The sequence below is a fragment of the Stegostoma tigrinum genome, chromosome 1 (assembly GCF_030684315.1).
Source record: "Stegostoma tigrinum isolate sSteTig4 chromosome 1, sSteTig4.hap1, whole genome shotgun sequence".
In the NCBI taxonomy this organism is placed as follows: domain Eukaryota; kingdom Metazoa; phylum Chordata; class Chondrichthyes; order Orectolobiformes; family Stegostomatidae; genus Stegostoma; species Stegostoma tigrinum.
The window spans coordinates 190260809-190278116 of NC_081354.1; the positions used below are offsets into that span (position 1 = coordinate 190260809).

The 17308-nt window shown below is 47.1% G+C and overlaps 1 protein-coding gene across 1 annotated transcript in view; it reads right to left on the reverse strand.

Annotated features, from left to right (window-relative positions):
* LOC125459695 (disintegrin and metalloproteinase domain-containing protein 12) overlaps positions 1–17308 on the reverse strand; it is a 232074-nt gene that overhangs the window by 144950 nt on the left and 69816 nt on the right. Inside the window, exons 8-9 of the mRNA XM_059651683.1 lie at positions 11522–11593; positions 7557–7723 (exon numbers count right to left, since the gene is read on the reverse strand). Coding sequence (XP_059507666.1) covers positions 7557–7723; positions 11522–11593 — 239 coding nt within the window. The remainder of the gene's footprint in view (positions 1–7556; positions 7724–11521; positions 11594–17308) is intronic.

Consider the following 17308-nt stretch of genomic DNA (forward strand, 5'->3'; position numbering starts at 1 on the left):
CATACATGAGGATCAATGGTCAGTGGGCTGAAGGGCCTGTTCTGTGCTGTACTGTTCTATGTTCTATGTTCTACTTGTGCTTCACTGGATGTGCACTAACAATGTTACCTGGCAGGTTGACGAAATATTTTCCTCCAAAGCCACTGGCTTGATGGGCATGTCTACAACCTCACATGTGGCATAGGACTCTCTGCTTCCATAACAGTGTACAGAATACAGAAATACAGAGAAGGTTAGAGAGAGATCAACATTAACATATGAGTGAGCCATTGAAACATCTGATAACTGCAGGGATGAAGCTGTTTATATTGTATGTTCAAACTTTAATATTTTCTGCCCAATATAAGACTGTGGAAGAGATTTTAACTGGGGCGCATGTGCTGTTTGATTATTTGCATTCCCGGGACATTGGAAAGTGTAGATGGAGACAGTAGAAGGAAGGCTGATTTGTGTGATGGACTGGGACTGGGGTATTCACAACTCTGCAATTTCTTGCAGTCTTGGGAAGGGCAGTTGTGATAGGATGCTTTCTGTGGTGCATCTATAAAAACTGGTAAGAGTCATTGTAGCCATGCTGAATTTCCTTTGCCTCCTGAGGAAGTAAGGATATTGTTGTGCTTTGTCAACCATCACATCGACATGGATGGACCACGTTAGTTTGTTGGTGTTCATCATTCCCAGGAACTTTGCACTCTCAACCATTTCCAACACAGCACATTTGATGCAGACATGGGCATACCCTCAATTCCACTTCCTGAAGTCAGTGATTAGCTCCTTCATTTTGCTGACATTGTTGGAGTGACAGTCATAGAGTCATGCAGCATAGAAAGAGACTCTTTGGTCCAACCAGCCCGTGCCAAACATGATCTCAAACTAAGCTAATGCCAACTGCATGCTCCTGGCTGATACCCCTTCAGTCCTTTCCAAATCATATGCTTATCTAAGTGTCTTTTCAACTTTGTAACTGTGCACACATCTACCACTTCCTCAGGAAGTTCATTCCACACTCTTTAATGAAGTGACCAGGAAGGTGATGAGGACAGGATGATAGACGTAGTCTATATGGATTTCAGTAAGGCCTTTGATAAGGTTCCATATGGTGGGCTGCTTGGGAAGATTAGATCACAGGTAATCCAGGGACAGCTGGCAAATTGGGTACACAGTTGGCTTGATGGTAGGAAGCAGAGGGTAATTATGGAAGGATGCTTGTCAGACTAGAAGCCTTTGACTAGGGGTGTGCCTCAGGGGTTGGTGCTGGGCCCATTGCTGTTTGTTATCTGTATCAGTGATTTAGATAAGAATGTACAAGGCATGATTACTAAGTTTGCAGGTGACACTAAAATGGGTAGTATCCTGGACACTGAGGAAGGTTATCAGAAATTGCAGCAGGATCTTGATCTGCTGGGGAAGAGGGCTGAGAAATGGCTCATAGAATTTAACATAGATGAGTGTGAGGTGTTGCATTCTGGAAAGTCAAATCCAGGTAGGACTTTCATATTGAATGGTGGGGCCTGAAGGAGTGTAGTGGAAGAGAGGGACCTTGGAGTTCAGGTGCACAGTTCTCTGAAAGTGGAGTCACAGGTAGACAGGCAGTGAAGGAGGCTTTTGGAACACAGTCCTTCATCAGTCGGGGCATTGAGTACAGAAGTTGGGAAGTTATGATTCCATTGTACATGATGCTCGTGAGGCCGCACTTGGAGTTTAGTCACTGTGCTATAGAAAGGATGTTATTAAACTGGAAATAGCGTAGAAGAAATTTACAAGCAGGTTGCCAGGACTCAAGGGACTGAGTTATAGAGAGAGGTTGGACAAGCTAGGATTTTTTTGTTGAGAGCATAAGAGACAGAGGGGTGATCTTAGAGAAGTGTATAAGATCGTGAGAAGCATGGATAGAGTGAATGCACTCAGCCTTTTTCCCAGGGTTGAGATATCAAGGTCTAGATGGCATCAGTTTAAGGTAAGAGGCGAAAGAATACATGGGAACCTGAGGGGCAACTTGTTTACATTTAGTTGGTATGGACCATTTCAGCCAAAGGGCCTGTCTCCATTCTGCAGGATCTATGACATACGTAAATCATCTCTGTTTAATAAAATTGCCCTTCATGTCCTTTTTAAATCTCTCTTCTCTCAATTTGAAATCCGAGGTAAAAGACACCTGCCATTAACCCCATGTACATCCGTCATGATAATATAAACCTCTCTATTGTAACCTGCCAACCTCCTATGGTTGTGAAAAACATTTCAGCTTCTCTAGTCTTTCTCTACAGCTCAAACCTTCCATAAATGGCAACAACCTGGTAAATCACCGAACCGTCTCTGGCTTAATGATATAATTTCTATAACTGGGCAACGAGACCTGGACACAGTATTCCAGAATAGGCCTTATCAATTAGAAATTGTTGTCTTTACACCATGCTGTTAAGTATTCATCTCTTTCCTGTATTCTGCCTTGTTCGAAATCCAACCTACAATGGTGGTGCTGTCAGCAAACTTGTAAAAAGAGTTGGGGTTGTATTTGGCCCCACAGTTCTGAGTGTATAAGGAGCGTAGTAAGGGGCTGAATGCGCAGTCTTGCAGGCCACTGAAGTGCTAAATGAATATTTTTCAGCAGGATTCACACATGAAAAAGACAATGTTGTCGAGGAGAATACTGAGGTACAGGCTATTAGACTAGACGGGATTGAGGTTCATAAGGAGGAGGTGTTAGCAATTCTGGAAATGGTGAAAATAAATAAGCCCCCTGGTCTGGATGGGACTTATCCTAAGATTCTCTGGGAAGCTAGGGAGGAGATTGCAGAGCCTTTGGCTTTGATCTTTATGTCATTGTTATCTTCACATATAGTGCCGGAAGACTGGAGGATAGCAAATATTGTCCCCTCGTTCAAGAAGGGGAGGAGGGACAATCCTGGTAATTATAGACCGTTGAGCCTTACTTCGGTTGTGGGGAAAGTGTTGGAAAGCATTAGAAGAGATAAGATTTATAATCACCTAGAAAGGAGCAATTTGATTAGGGATAGTCAACATAGTTTTGTGAAGGGTAGGTCGCGCCTAACAAAACTCATTGAGTCCTTTGAGAAGGTGACCAAACAGGCGGATGAAGGTGAAGCAGGTGATGTGCTGTATATGGATTTCAGTAAAGTGTTTGATAAGGTTCCTCATGGCTATTGCGGAAAATACGGAGGAATGGGATTTAGGGTGATTTAGTGGTTTGGATCAGAAATTGGCCAGCTGTAAGAAGACAGAGGGTGGTGGTTGACGGGAAATGTTCATCCTGGAGACCAGTTACTAGTGGTGTACCACAAGGATCTGTTTTGGGGCCGCTGCTGGTTGTCATTTTTATAAATGACCTGGATGAGGGCGTAGAAGGATGGGTTAGTAAATTTGCGGATAACACTGAAGTTGGTGAAGTTGTGGATAGTGCGGAAGGATGTTGCAGGTTACAGAGGGACATAGATAAGCTGCAGAGATGGACTGAAAGATGGCAAGTAATGGGAAAATGTCTTTAATGCGGAAAAGTGTGAAGTGACTCACTTTGGAGGGAGTAACAGGAATACAGAGTGCTGGGCCAATGGTAAGATTCTTGGTAGTGTGGATGAGCAGAGAGATCTCCGTGTCCGTGTGCATAGATCCCTGAAAGTTACCACCCAGGTTGATAGGGTTGTTAAGGCGTATGGTGTGTTAGGTTTTATTGGTAGTGAGATTGAGTTCCAGAGCCATGAGGTCATGTTGCAGCAGTACAAAACTCTGGTGCGACCGCACTTGGAGTATCGTGTACTATTCTGGTCGCCGCATTATAGGAAGGATGTGGAAGCATTGGAAAGGGTGCAGAGGAGATTTACCAGGATGTTGCCTGGTATGGAGGGAAGGTCTGATGAGGGAAGGCTGAGAGACTTGAGGCTGTTTTTGTTAGAGAGAAGAAGGTTAAGAGGTGACTTAATAGAGACATACAAGATGTCAGAGATAGGGTGGACAGAGAGAGATTTTTCCTTGGATGGCGAGCACGAGGAGACATAGGTTTAAATTGAGGGGCAATAGATACAGGACAGATGGCAGAGGCAAGTTCTTTACTCAGAGTAGTAAGGGCATGAAATACCCTGCCTGCCACAGTAGTAGACTCTCCAACTTTAAGGGCATGTAAATGGTCATTGGATAAACATATGGATGATAACGGAATAGTGCAGGTTAGATGAGCTTCAGATCGGTTTCTCAGGTTGGCGCAGTGTCGAGAGCCAAAGGGCCTGTACTGTGCTGTAATGTTCTATGTTCTTTGTTTTATGGTGGAGGAAGTGTTATCGTCTATGTTTACTGATTGTGGTCTATAGATCAGGAAGTCGATGATCCAGTTACAGAGAGGGTAGCCAAGACCTATGTGTCAGAGACAACAAAATGTGAGGCTGGATGAACACAGCAGGCCAAGCAGCATCTCAGGAGCACAAAAGCTGACGTTTCGGGCCTAGACCCTTCATCAGAGAGGGGGATGGGGGGAGGGAACTGGAATAAATAGGGAGAGAGGGGGAGGCGGACCGAAGATGGAGAGTAAAGAAGATAGGTGGAGAGAGTGTAGGTGGGGAGGTAGGGAGGGGATAGGTCAGTCCAGGGAAGACGGACAGGTCAAGGAGGTGGGATGAGGTTAGTAGGTAGCGGGGGGTGCGGCTTGGGGTGGGAGGAAGGGATGGGTGAGAGGAAGAACCGGTTAGGGAGGCAGAGACAGGTTGGACTGGTTTTGGGATGCAGTGGGTGAGGGGAAAGAGCTGGGCTGGTTGTGTGGTGCAGTGGGGGGTGGGGACGAACTGGGCTGGTTGAGGGATGCAGTAGGGGAAGGGGAGATTTTGAAACTGGTGAAGTCCACATTGATACCATATGGCTGCAGGGTTCCCAGGCGGAATATGAGTTGCTGTTCCTGCAACCTTCGGGTGGCATCATTGTGGCAGTGCAGGAGGCCCATGATGGACATGTCATCGAGAGAATGGGAGGGGGAGTGGAAATGGTTTGCGACTGGGAGGTGCAGTTGTTTTTTGCGAACTGAGCGGAGGTGTTCTGCAAAGCGGTCCCCAAGCCTCCGCTTGGTTTCCCCAATGTAGAGGAAGCCGCACTGGGTACAGTGGATGCAGTATACCACATTGGCAGATGTGCAGGTGAACCTCTGCTTGATGTGGAATGTCATCTTGGGGCCTGGGATGGGGGTGAGGGAGGAGGTGTGGGGACAAGTGTAGCATTTCCTGCGGTTGCAGGGGAAGGTGCCGGGTGTGGTGGGGTTGGAGGGCAGTGTGGAGCGAACAAGGGAGTCACGGAGAGAGTGGTCTCTCCGGAAAGCAGACAGGGGAGGGGATGGAAAAATGTCTTGGGTGGTGGGGTCGGATTGTAAATGGCGGAAGTGTCGGAGGATAATGCGTTGTATCCGGAGGTTGGTAGGGTGGTGTGTGAGAACGAGGGGGATCCTCTTGGGGCGGTTGTGGCGGGGGCAGGGTGTGAGGGATGTGTCGTGGGAAATGCGGGAGACGCGGTCAAGGGCATTCTCGATCACCGTGGGGGGAAAGTTGCGGTCCTTAAAGAACTTGGACATCTGGGATGTGCGGGACTGGAATGTCTTGTCGTGGGAGCAGATGCGGCGGAGGCGGAGGAATTGGGAATAGGGGATGGAATTTTTGCAGGAGGGTGGGTGGGAGGAGGTGTATTCTAGGTAGCTGTGGGAGTCGGTGGGCTTGAAATGGACATCAGTTACAAGCTGGTTGCCTGAGATGGAGACTGAGAGGTCCAGGAAGGTGAGGGATGTGCTGGAGATGGCCCAGGTGAACTTGTGGTTGGGGTGGAAGGTGTTGGTGAAGTGGATGAACTGTTCGAGCTCCTCTGGGGAGCAAGAGGCGGCGCCGATACAGTCATCAATGTACCGGAGGAAGAGGTGGGGTTTGGGGCCTGTGTAGGTGCGGAAGAGGGACTGTTCCACGTAACCTACAAAGAGGCAGGCATAGCTGGGGCCCATGCGGGTGCCCATGGCCACCCCCTTAGTCTGTAGGAAGTGGGAGGAGTCAAAAGAGAAGTTGTTGAGTGTGAGGACGAGTTCAGCTAGGCGGATGAGAGTGTCGGTGGAGGGGGACTGGTCGGGCCTGCGGGACAGGAAGAAGCGGAGGGCCTTGAGGCCATCTCCATGCGGAATGCAGGTGTACAGGGACTGGACGTCCATGGTGAATATGAAGTGTTGGGGGCCAGGGAATTGGAAGTCCTGGAGGAGGTGGAGGGCGTGGGTGGTGTCACGGACGTAGGTGGGGAGTTCCTGGACCAAAGGGGAGAAAATGGAGTCCAGATAGGTGGAGATGAGTTCGGTGGGGCAGGAGCAGGCTGAGACGATGGGTCGACCAGGGCAGGCAGGTTTGTGGATTTTGGGAAGGAGATAGAAACGGGCCGTGCGGGGTTGGGGAACAATGAGGTTGGAGGCTGTGGGTGGGAGGTCCCCTGAGGTGATGAGGTCGTGAATGGTGTTGGAGATGATGGTTTGGTGCTCGGGTGTGGGGTCATGATCGAGGAGGCGGTAGGAGGTGGTGTCGGAGAGTTGGCGTCTGGCCTCGGCGATGTAGAGGTCAGTGCGCCATACTACCACTGCGCCACCCTTGTCTGCGGGTTTGATGGTGAGGTTGGGGTTGGAGCGGAGGGAGCGGAGGGCTGCCCGTTCTGCGGGGGAGAGGTTGGAGTGGGTGAGAGGGGTGGAGAGGTTGAGGCGGTTGATGTCTCGACGGCAGTTGGAGATGAAGAGGTCGAGGGAGGGTAGGAGGCCTGGGGGTGGTGTCCAGGAGGAGGACTTGTGTTGGAAGCGGGTGAAGGGGTCAGTGGAAGGAGGGTTAGGCTCCCGGTTGAAGAAGTAGGCATGGAGGCGAAGACGGCGGAAAAACTGCTCTATGTCCGACCGTGACTGGTATTCGTTGATGTGCGGTTGTATGGGGACAAAGGTGAGCCCCTTGCTAAGGACTGACCGTTCGTCCTCAGTCAGTGGGAGGTCTGGGGGGAGAGTTTAGTTTAGGGATAAGTTATAATAGAATGGTTATGTTTGAACTGTGCAGAATTTTGGTGAGGCCACAGCTGGAGTACTGTCTGCATTTCTGGTTCCTGCGTGATAGGAAGGATATGACTGCACTTGTGAGGGTGCAGAAGAGATTCACCAGGATGTTGCCTAGGAAGGAGTATTTTAGCGATGAAGAGAAATTGCATAAGCTCAGGCTGTTTTCTTTGCAGCAGAGAAGGTGGAGTGGGGATCTGATAGAGATGTGTATGATTATGAGGGACATGGACAGGGTGGAGAGGAAACAGCTGTTCCCTTTTGCTGAAGAGTCATAATGAGGAGGACAGAAATTTGAGGTGAAAAGCAGGAAGTTTAGAGGGGATTTGAGGAAAGTTTTTTTAACGTTAAGTGTTTGCTCTGCCTGGAAGGAAAGCCTCACAATTTTAAAAAGTATCTGGATGAGCTCTTGAAATATCATCATGTTCAAAGCTATGGGTCAGCATAGTAGGATCCATGTAGATTTCGAGTTGCTTTGTTGGTGTAGTGTTGGGTGTGAAGTACTCACACAAGGAGCTGGGCATTGTCATTGTACAGTCGTGGCAGAAGTGTTTCATATCTCCACTTCAGGAAGTGATTCAATGTTGGTGTTGATTGTGTACTAACGGGGGCTTGATCTACAGTCCAGACCTCCACTCCAATGAGAGCAATGCGAATGTTGAATGGTCTGTAATACTGGAAAAGGGAGAAGTATCAGTCATTCAATGGATTGAATTGACCTGAAACTTCAATACAACTCATCTCTGCCAACCAGACATCCCAATCTGACATGGTACCATTTGCCAGCATCTTACCCAGGTCCCAATAAGCTATCTATTCATAAATCCATCCAGATGCCTTTCAGATTTTCTAATTGTACTCACCTTCACCACTTCCTTTGGCAGCTCATTCCAAATACAAACCATCCTCTGTGTTAAAACATTACCCTTCAAGTCCTTAAGTCTTTACCTTCTCACCTTAAACCTACGTCTTCTAAAAATTTCTTTTCTATTCACCCTATTCATGCCCCTCATGATTTTATAAACCTCTACAAGGTCACCCCTCAGCCTCCGATGCTCCAGGGAAAAATGCCCCAGCTGATTCAGCCTGTCCCTCTGGCTCAAACCTACCATTTCCAGCAAAATCCCTGTAAATCTTTTTTTGCACCCTCTCAAGTTTAACAACATCCTTCCTGAAGAGGAATGATCGGAATCATATGCAGTATTCCAAACGTGGCCTCACCAATGTCCTGTACAGTGACATGACATCCCACACCCCTTTACTCATGTTATGACAATGAATATAAGTGTCCCAGGAACCTTCTTCACCAGTCTGTCTCCCTGTGATTCCAGTTTCAAGGAAGTGGCAACTGAAGCCCGAGGTCTCTCCAAAGCTCTCCCAAAGTCCTGCCCTGATTTGCTTTACCAAAATGCAACACCTCACATTTATCTAAATTAAACTCTCTCTACCACTTCTCAGCCTATCCAAACAATGTCCTGCTGTACTCTGAGATAATCTTCTTCACCGTCCACTGCACCATTTATTTTGGTGTCATCTGTAAACTTACTAACTGTATCTCCAATATTCTCATACAGTTCATTGCCCTGCAAATCTTTCCTTGTTTCGTAATGATCCCATTGCTCAGTGAAAGCTTGAATATGCCTGGAGTCACACTCCATGATTTGATTTGATGTGATTTATTGTAATCACATGTCCCTAAGTGCAGTGAAAAGTTTTGTTTCGCAAGCATTACAGGCAGATTATAACAAACAAGGGCATACACATCCCACCCCAAGTCGCACCTCCATCTCCTGCCTACTAACCTCATCCCACCTCCTTGACCTGTCCGTCTTCCCTGGACTGACCTATCCCCTCCCCACCTATACTCTCCTTTCCACCTATCTTCTTTTCTCTCCATCTTCGGTCCGCCTCCCCCTCTCTCCCTATTTATTGCAGAACCCTCACCCCATCCCCCTCTCTGATGAAGGGTCCAGGCCTGAAACGTCAGCTTTTGTGCTCGTGAGATGCTGCTCGGCCTGCTGGCTTCATCCAGCCTCACATTTTATTATCATACACATCATAAGGTGCTTAACGTTATGGCGATACAGCAGGTGCACAAAGCAAGATTAACAGTAGAAGATCAAGAACAGATTCTTTCCACTTAGTGCAAAAATGGTTGGAGTAACATTGAATGAGAAAGAACAGCTGAAAATTGCATGGTATGTATGTTTGCAGTACTGTGTCCCTCTTCTGACACAGCATAGTGGTGGGGGATGATCTCAGAGGAAGGAGTGTTGAATTTCTAAGCCAAGCTGCTATTTAAAAGGAAGAGGTGTTGAGTATCATGAAAAGCATTAAGATAGATAAGTCCCCAGATCCTGCTGGGATCCTCCCAGAATATTGAGGGGGTCAAGAGAACACATTGCTGGATCATTGACAGACATCCTTGTAATCCTCTTTGGCCACAGGTGAGGTCCCAGAGGACTGGAGAATAACCAATGTGAAATTACCAGCCTGTAAACTTCACATTGGCGGTTGTGAAATTATTTGAAAAGATTCTCAGGGTCAAGATGTATATGCATTTAGAACCAAATGGACTTATTAGTGATAGACAACATGGTTTTGTGCGGGGGAGGTCATGCCTCACTAAGTTGATCAAGTTTTTTTGAGGAGCTGGTGAAGATGATTAAAGAGGGACAAATGATTGATTTTGTCAACACGGACTTCAGTAAAGCCTTTGGCAGACTGGTGCAAAAGGTGGAGCTATTTGGTATCAGGGATGAGCTGGCAAGATAAATACAGAACTGGCTTAGTAATAGGAGACAGGATAACAGTGAAAGGATGCTTTTCAGAATGGAGGGCTGTGATTAGTGTTCCACAGGGATCAGTGCTGGGACCTCGACTGTTCATGGTCTACATAAGTGATTTAGAGTAAAATGTAGCTGATCTAATTAGTAAGTTTGTGGATGATACAAAGTTGGTGGAGGTATGGAAAGTGAGGAGGGTTGTCAGAGGATACAGCAGGATATAGATCAGTTGGAGGCATGAGCAGAAAATCGGCGAATGGAGTTTAATCTAGACTAATGTGAGGTGATGCATTTTGGAAGGTCAAGCACAGGAGAAAATTTTACGGTGAATGGCAGAATCATTAGGAGCGTTGATATGTGGATGGATCTGGGTGGGCAGGTTCCTAGATCACTGAAGGTGGCAGCACAGGTAGATATGGTAGTAAAGAAGACCTCTGGCATGCTTGCTTTCATTGGAAGGGGCATTGAATGTAAAGATATGCAAGTTATGTTGCCGCTTTATAGAACTTTAGTTAGGCTACAATTGGAGTGTTGTATAGAGTTCTCGTCATCACACTACCAGAAGGATGTAGATATTTGGAGAAGATACAGAAAAGATTTACCTTGTTTCAAAAACGAAGTTGCTGGAAAAGCCCAGCAGGCCTGGCAGCATCTGTGAAAGTAAAAACAGAGTTAACATTTTGGGTCCGGTGACCCTTCCTCAGGACAGATGCTGCCAGACCTCCTGAGCTTTTCTGGCAACTTTGTTTTTGTTCCCGTTCTTTCGACTTTTACCAGGATGTTGCCTGCTAACAGGGATTTTAGGTATGAAGAAAGATTGGATAGACTGGGTTTGTTTTCACTGGAAAGCAGGAGGTGAGGGACGACCTGATAGAAGATTATAAGATTGTGAATGGCATAGTTAGAGTGGAAAGTATGAATCTTTTTCCCAGATTTGAGGCATCAGTTACTCGGGGCAGCAGGTTCAAGGTGCAAGGGGAAGTTTAAAAGAGATGTGCAAGCCGTATTTTTCACTAAGTGCTTGGAACGTACTGCCAGAGGAGGTGGTGGAAGCAGAAACAGAAGCAGCATTCAAGAAGCACCTGGACATGGAATAGAGGGACTCAGATCCTGTAAGTGAGGAAGTTTTAGTACTCAAGACCACAATGTTTCAGCACAGGCTTGGTGGGCTGAAGAGGCTGTTCTTGTGCTGTGTTGTTCTTTGTTCTTTATAAACCAACACAATTTAGATTTAAGAAATGTCTAACTAACTGTGACTTCAGAATCTGTTAATGATGGGGGCAGAAGAAGGAGGATGAATCACACAAGAGGAAAGGAAGATGGGTCACAGCAGGAGGTAAGGACAGCTTACAGAAATAGACAGCTTGCAGAGATATAGGTAAGAGCAAAGCTAATCAGAGAGATAGAAAGACGAGAGAGAGCCTTTGAACAGATAACAGGTGAAATGGAGAAACATTGGACCCAGTCAATTAAGTCTGCATCCCCTGAAATCTCAGCAATTTTCTGTCAAGCTGAAAGCTGGGAGAGGGACGATCTGTGCCAAAGATTTCAAGTATTGTGAGTTACCACAGTGCGAAATTTCATGCCATTGTCATCTGACCTGCCTGGTAGCATGGAGAGGCTTAAACATAACAATGGCAGAGAAAGGTGAACCTGTCATTGCTGTGAAGACAGTCTCTGTACTCACCAGGTCAACTGTATTGGCAATGTCAAGCATTCTTCGCACCACAGCTCCTCTATTACTGTTCATATTCTGATACTGGAAGGAAACAGAATGATGGTGCTGATTCAGTGAATCAAACAAATCAACTCAAGACTCCCCATCATCACACACACTTTCCAGGTGCTGTCCAAATACTGCCCAAAAATCTTTCAGACTTCTCATCATCCTGCTCGCCTTCTTTACAGTGGGAGTGTTAGAGAGCTCAGGTTGAGGCCATTGACCTATATAGCCTGTGCTATCTTTGAAGCAGCTGAATACTAATGTCACTTTCCTGCTGTGCTCTCATAGTCTGACATTGTTCCAGCCCTTCTTTTCAAAGGTAATATTGAATCTGTAACCATTACCAAAACTATGGGAAAATGGGAGTAGTGCAGGTGGTAGTGTATATTTTAGCAGCGCAGATTTGATGGGCTTAAGGACCTCTTCTGCACTACACCTTTTAGACACTTCATGTATAGGTACAAAGCAGTGAAGACCAAATTGCCATGACAAGGGAATTCCTTAGCTTCAAAAGGTGATGATTAACACAAGTTAATGACCAAGGCTCAAAGACATTTGGCCAGATTTTCCAAGGACTGGCAAACACAAACAGTTTGTTCAACCGGTTATCTGCTCCTTCCCTTACATGTGAAGACAGAGATTTGCATTTTTGACCAATTCCAATCAAGACTCCTTCAGAAATGTGGAGCCTACTTTAAATCTGACAGGTGTCATGTCATGAGATAGTAGGAACTGCCAATGGTGGAGAATCTGAGATAACAAGGTGTAGAGCTGGATGAACACAGCAGGCCAAGCAGCATCAGAGGGGCAGGAAAGTTGACGTTTCGGGTTGAGACCCTTCTTCAGAAATGGGGGAGGGGAAGGGGGTTCTGAAATAAATAAGGAGAGAGGGGGAGGCAGATAGAAGATGGAATAAAGAGGAGATCGATAGAGAGGAGATAGACAGGTCAAGGAGGTGGGGATGGAGCCAGTGAAGGTGAATGTAGTTAGGGGAGTTCGGGAGGGGATAGATCGGTCCGGGGACGATGGACAGGTCAAGGAGGCGGGATAAGGTTAGTGGGTAGGAGATGGAGTGGGGCTTGACGTGGGAGGAATGGTTAGGGAGGTGGGTCTAGCTGGGCTGGTTTTGGGATGTGGACGGGGGAGGGGAGATTTTGAAGCTTGTGAAATTCACATTGATACCCTTGGGCGACAGGGTTCCCAAGCAAAACATGAGATGCTGTACCTGCATCGTTCGGGTGCTGTCATCATGGCAATGCAGGAGGTCCAAGATGGACATGCTGTCCGAGGAGTGTGGGTGGTGGTGGGGGTGGGAGTTGAAATGTTTCGTGACTGGGAGGTGTAATTGTTTCTTGTAAATTGACTGTAGGTGTTGCGCAAAGCTGTCCCCAAGCCTCCGCTTGGCTTCCCCAATGTGGAGGCCACAACGGGAACAGCGGATACAGTATATCACATTAACAGATGTGCAGGTGAACATCTGTTTGATGTGGAAGGTCTTCTTAGGGCCTGGGGGTGAGGAGGGAGGTATAGGGGCAGGTGTAGCACTTGCTTTCGTTGCGAGGAAAAGTGCTGGGGATGTTGGGGCTGGAGGGGAGTGTGGAGCAGACAAGGGAGCCATGGAGAGAGTGCTCCCTCTGGAAAGCACATAAGGGTGGGGAGGGAAAAATGCCTTTGGTAGTGGGGTCAGATTGTAGATGGCGGAAATGTCGGAGGATGATGTGTTGGATTTGGAGATTGGTGGGATGGTACGTGAGGATGAGGGGGATTCTGTTTTGGTTATTATTGCGGATACGGGGTATGAGGGATGAGTTGCAGGAAATGCGGGAGACACGATTGAGGGTATTTTCGATCACTGTGGAGGGGACGTTGCAGTCCTTGAAAAAAATGGACACCTGGGAGGTTCGGGAATGGAATGCCTCATCTCGGGAGCAGATGCGGAGGTGAAGGAATTGGGAATAGAGATGGCCTTTTTACAGGAAGGTGGGTGAGAGGAGGAGTATTCTGGGTAGTTGTGGGGAGCCGGAAGACTTAAAATAGATGTCGGCCTCCAGTTGGATGCCAGAGATGGAGACAGAGAGGTCCAGGAAGGAGAGAGAGGTGTTAGAGATGGTCCAGGTAAATTTAAGGTTGGGGTGGCAGGTGTTAGTGAAGTGGATGAACTGTTCAAGCTCCTCATGGGAACACGAGGTGGCACTGAAACAGTCGTCAATGTAACGGAGGAAGAGATGGGGGATAGGGCCTGTGTAGCTTTGGAAGAGGGATTGTTACACGTATCCTACAAAGAGGTAGGCACTAATTCCCTAATTCCCCACCTACATTCACCATCACTGACTCCAACCCTGCCTCTTTGATCTGTCTGTCTCCTCTCCATCTCTTTTATCCATCTTCTATCCGGTTCCCCCTCTCTCCCTATTTGTTTCAGAATTTCCTTCCCCTCCCCCATTTCTGAAGAAGAGTCTCGACCCAAAATATCAGCTTTCCTGCTCCTCTGATGCTTCTTGGCCTGCTGCGTTCATCCAGCTCTACACCCTGTTATCTCAGGTTTCATTTTTACTGCAGCACTTGCTGTAATCTCGGAGTTGAATGTCTTGCAACACTGAAATCACCACTGTGGCATGTCTTGTGAGAAGTACATGATTTGCTTTTGGGCCCGTTATCAAAGGAAAGACATACTCGTATTGGAGGTTGTGCGGAAAAGTGTCACTGGATACGAATCAATTTATAATTTGATAATATTGGGCCTCTAATTATTTCGTAAGTATAAGAATGAGAGGTGGCGTTATTAAAATGTACAATATTCATAGGGGAGTTGACAGGGTACAGGTGGAAAGGTTGTTTGCCCTTGTGGGATAGCTGGGGCCAGAGGATATAATCTCAGAATAAGGGGTTTGAACATTTAAAACAGAGATGAGAGGCATTATCTTCATTCAGAAGGTAATAGATCTGTGGAATTCTGTACCACAAAGGTCTATCGAGGCCGTGTCATTAAGTATATTCATGGATGAAGTAGATTTTTAACTTAAAAGTCGTGGAGTCATTCAGCACAGAAACAGACCCTTCGGCCCACCTCTGACCAGACATTCCAATCATTTGCCAGCCCCTGGTCCATATCTCTCCAAATATCTCCCATTCATGTATCCACCCAGATGCATTTTAATTGTAATTGTACCTGCTTCCAAAATTTGATCTGTGAGCTCATTCAATGCGTGTACTCCTCTGCATGAAAAAGTTGCCCTTCAGGTCCTTTTTAAATCTTTCATCTCTCACCTTCTTCTGATTGGATTTATTGTTTCCTGTACCTAGGTGAAACTTCCGTTTTGCTTGCAGTATAGGCAGATCATACCATACAAACTGCATCATGGTAACAGAACAGAGCAAAGAATACAATGCTACGGCTGCAAGGAAGGTGCACAATGAATGAGATTAACTTTAAATCTAACACTTGTGAGGCCCATTCAGAAGTCTAAATAGAGCAGGATAGAAGCTGTTCTTGAGTTTCTTAGTACATGTTTTTAAGCTACCATATCTTCTGTCTGACAGAAGTGGTTGGAAGCAATTTATAATCCGGATGGGACTGGTCTTTGATTATATTGGCTGCCTTCCTAATGCAGCAATCAATATAGGCGAAGTCAGTGGTTGGAACGCTGGCATGCATTATGGACTGGGCATTGTGACCAACTCTGTAGTTCCTTATGGCCCTGGGCAGAGTAGTTGCCATTAAATCTTTGCCAACCAATTTTGGATTCCGTGAACCTAGGAAAAACCTTGACTAATCACCTCATCCATGCCCCTCATGATTTTATAAGCCTCTATAAAGACACCCCTCAGCCTCTGACACTGCATGGCAAAAAAAGTCTCAGCCTATTCAGCCTCTCCCTATCACTGAAACTCTCCAGTCCTGTAACATTCTTTTAAACCTTTTCTGCAACTGGTCAAGCTTGATAGCATCCTTCCCAGAGAAAAACAACCACATTTGTATGCAGTATTCTCAAAGTGGCTTCATGAATATCCTGTGCAGCTGCAGCATGAAATCCCAACTCCAATAATCAATGTACTGTATAAAGATAAGCATGCCAGTTTTCTTCATCACCGTGCCTACCTGCATCTCCATTATCAAGGAATTGTGCACCTGCACCTCTAGATCTCTTTGTTCAGCAGTACACGCCAGGGCCCTACCATAAGATGTATAAGTCCTGCTGTGGTTTGCCTCATCAAAATGCAACACCGCACATTTGTCTAAATTAAACTCCATCTCCCACTCCTCAGCCCATCTCATCAAGGTCCTGTGGTACTCTTGAGGTAACCTTCTTCACTTCTACACCATCTATTTTGGTGGCATCTGCAGAATCACTAACCATACCTCTCATACTCACATCTAAAGCATTGGACCCAGTACCTGTCCTTGTGGCAGTGATGATGGGAACTGCAGATGCTGGAGAATCCAAGATAATAAAATGTGAGGCTGGATGAACACAGCAGGCCCAGCAGCATCTCACGAGCACAAAAGCTGACGTTTCGGGCCTAGACCCTTCATCAGAGAGGGGGATGGGGTGAGGGTTCTGCAATAAATAGGGAGAGAGGGGGAGGCGGACCGAAGATGGAGAGAAAAGAAGATAGGTGGAGATGAGGGTATAGCTGGGGAGGTAGGGAGGGGATAGGTCAGCCCAGGGAAGACGGACAGGTCAAGGAGGTGGGATGAGGTTAGTAGGTAGGAGATGGAGGTGCGGCTTAGGGTGGGAGGAAGGGATGGGTGAGAGGAAGAACAGGTTAGGGAGGCAGAGACAGGTTGGACTGGTTTGGGACGCAGCGGGTGGAGGGGAAGAGCTGGGCTGGTTGTGTGGTGCAGTGAGGGAAGGGGTCAAACTGGGCTGGTTTTGGGATGCGGTGGGGGAAGGGGAGATTTTGAAGCTGGTGAAGTCCACATTGATACCATTGGGCTGCAGGGTTCCCAAGCGGAATATGAGTTGCTGTTCCTGCAACCTTCGGGTGGCATCATTGTGGCACTGCAGGAGGCCCATGATGGACATGTCATCGAAAGAATGGGAGGGGGAGTTGAAATGGTTTGCGACTGGGAGGTGCAGGTGTTTATTGCGAAACGAGCGGAGGTGTTCTGCACACTCCTGCACATCCCAGATGTCCAAGTTCTTCAAGGACCGCAACTTTCCCCTTCCCCCACCACATCCCAAAACCAGTCCAGCCTGTCTCTGCCTCCCTAACCTGTTCTTCCTCTCACCTAACCTCATCCCACCTCCTTGACATGTCCTTCTTCCCTGGACTGACCTATCCCCTCCCTATCTCCCCAACTATACTCTCCTCTCCACCTATCTTCTTTTCTCTCCATCTTCGGTCCGCCTCCCCCTCTCTCCCTATTTATTCCAGAACCCTCACCCCAACCCCCTCTCTGATGAAGGGTCTAGGCCCGAAACGTCAGCTTTTGTGCTCCTGAGATGCTGCTGGGCCTGCTGTGTTCATCCAGCCTCACATTTTATTATCTTGGATTCTCCAGCATCTGCAGTTCCCATTATCTCTGGCTGAAGAAATCTCAGTTTCTAAATGGACCTCCCTTCACTCTGAGGCTATGCTTTCTGGACCTGATCTGCCTTACTGGTGGAAATATTTTCTTCACGCCAACTCTGTCTCGGCCTCTTAATATTCTGTGTTTACCTTATCATTGTTTCAGTCCCCTCACTGTCTGTGAGTGTCCCTCCACACCCCAGCTTCCTCCTTTTGTGGTAGCCTCCTAACTGTGTC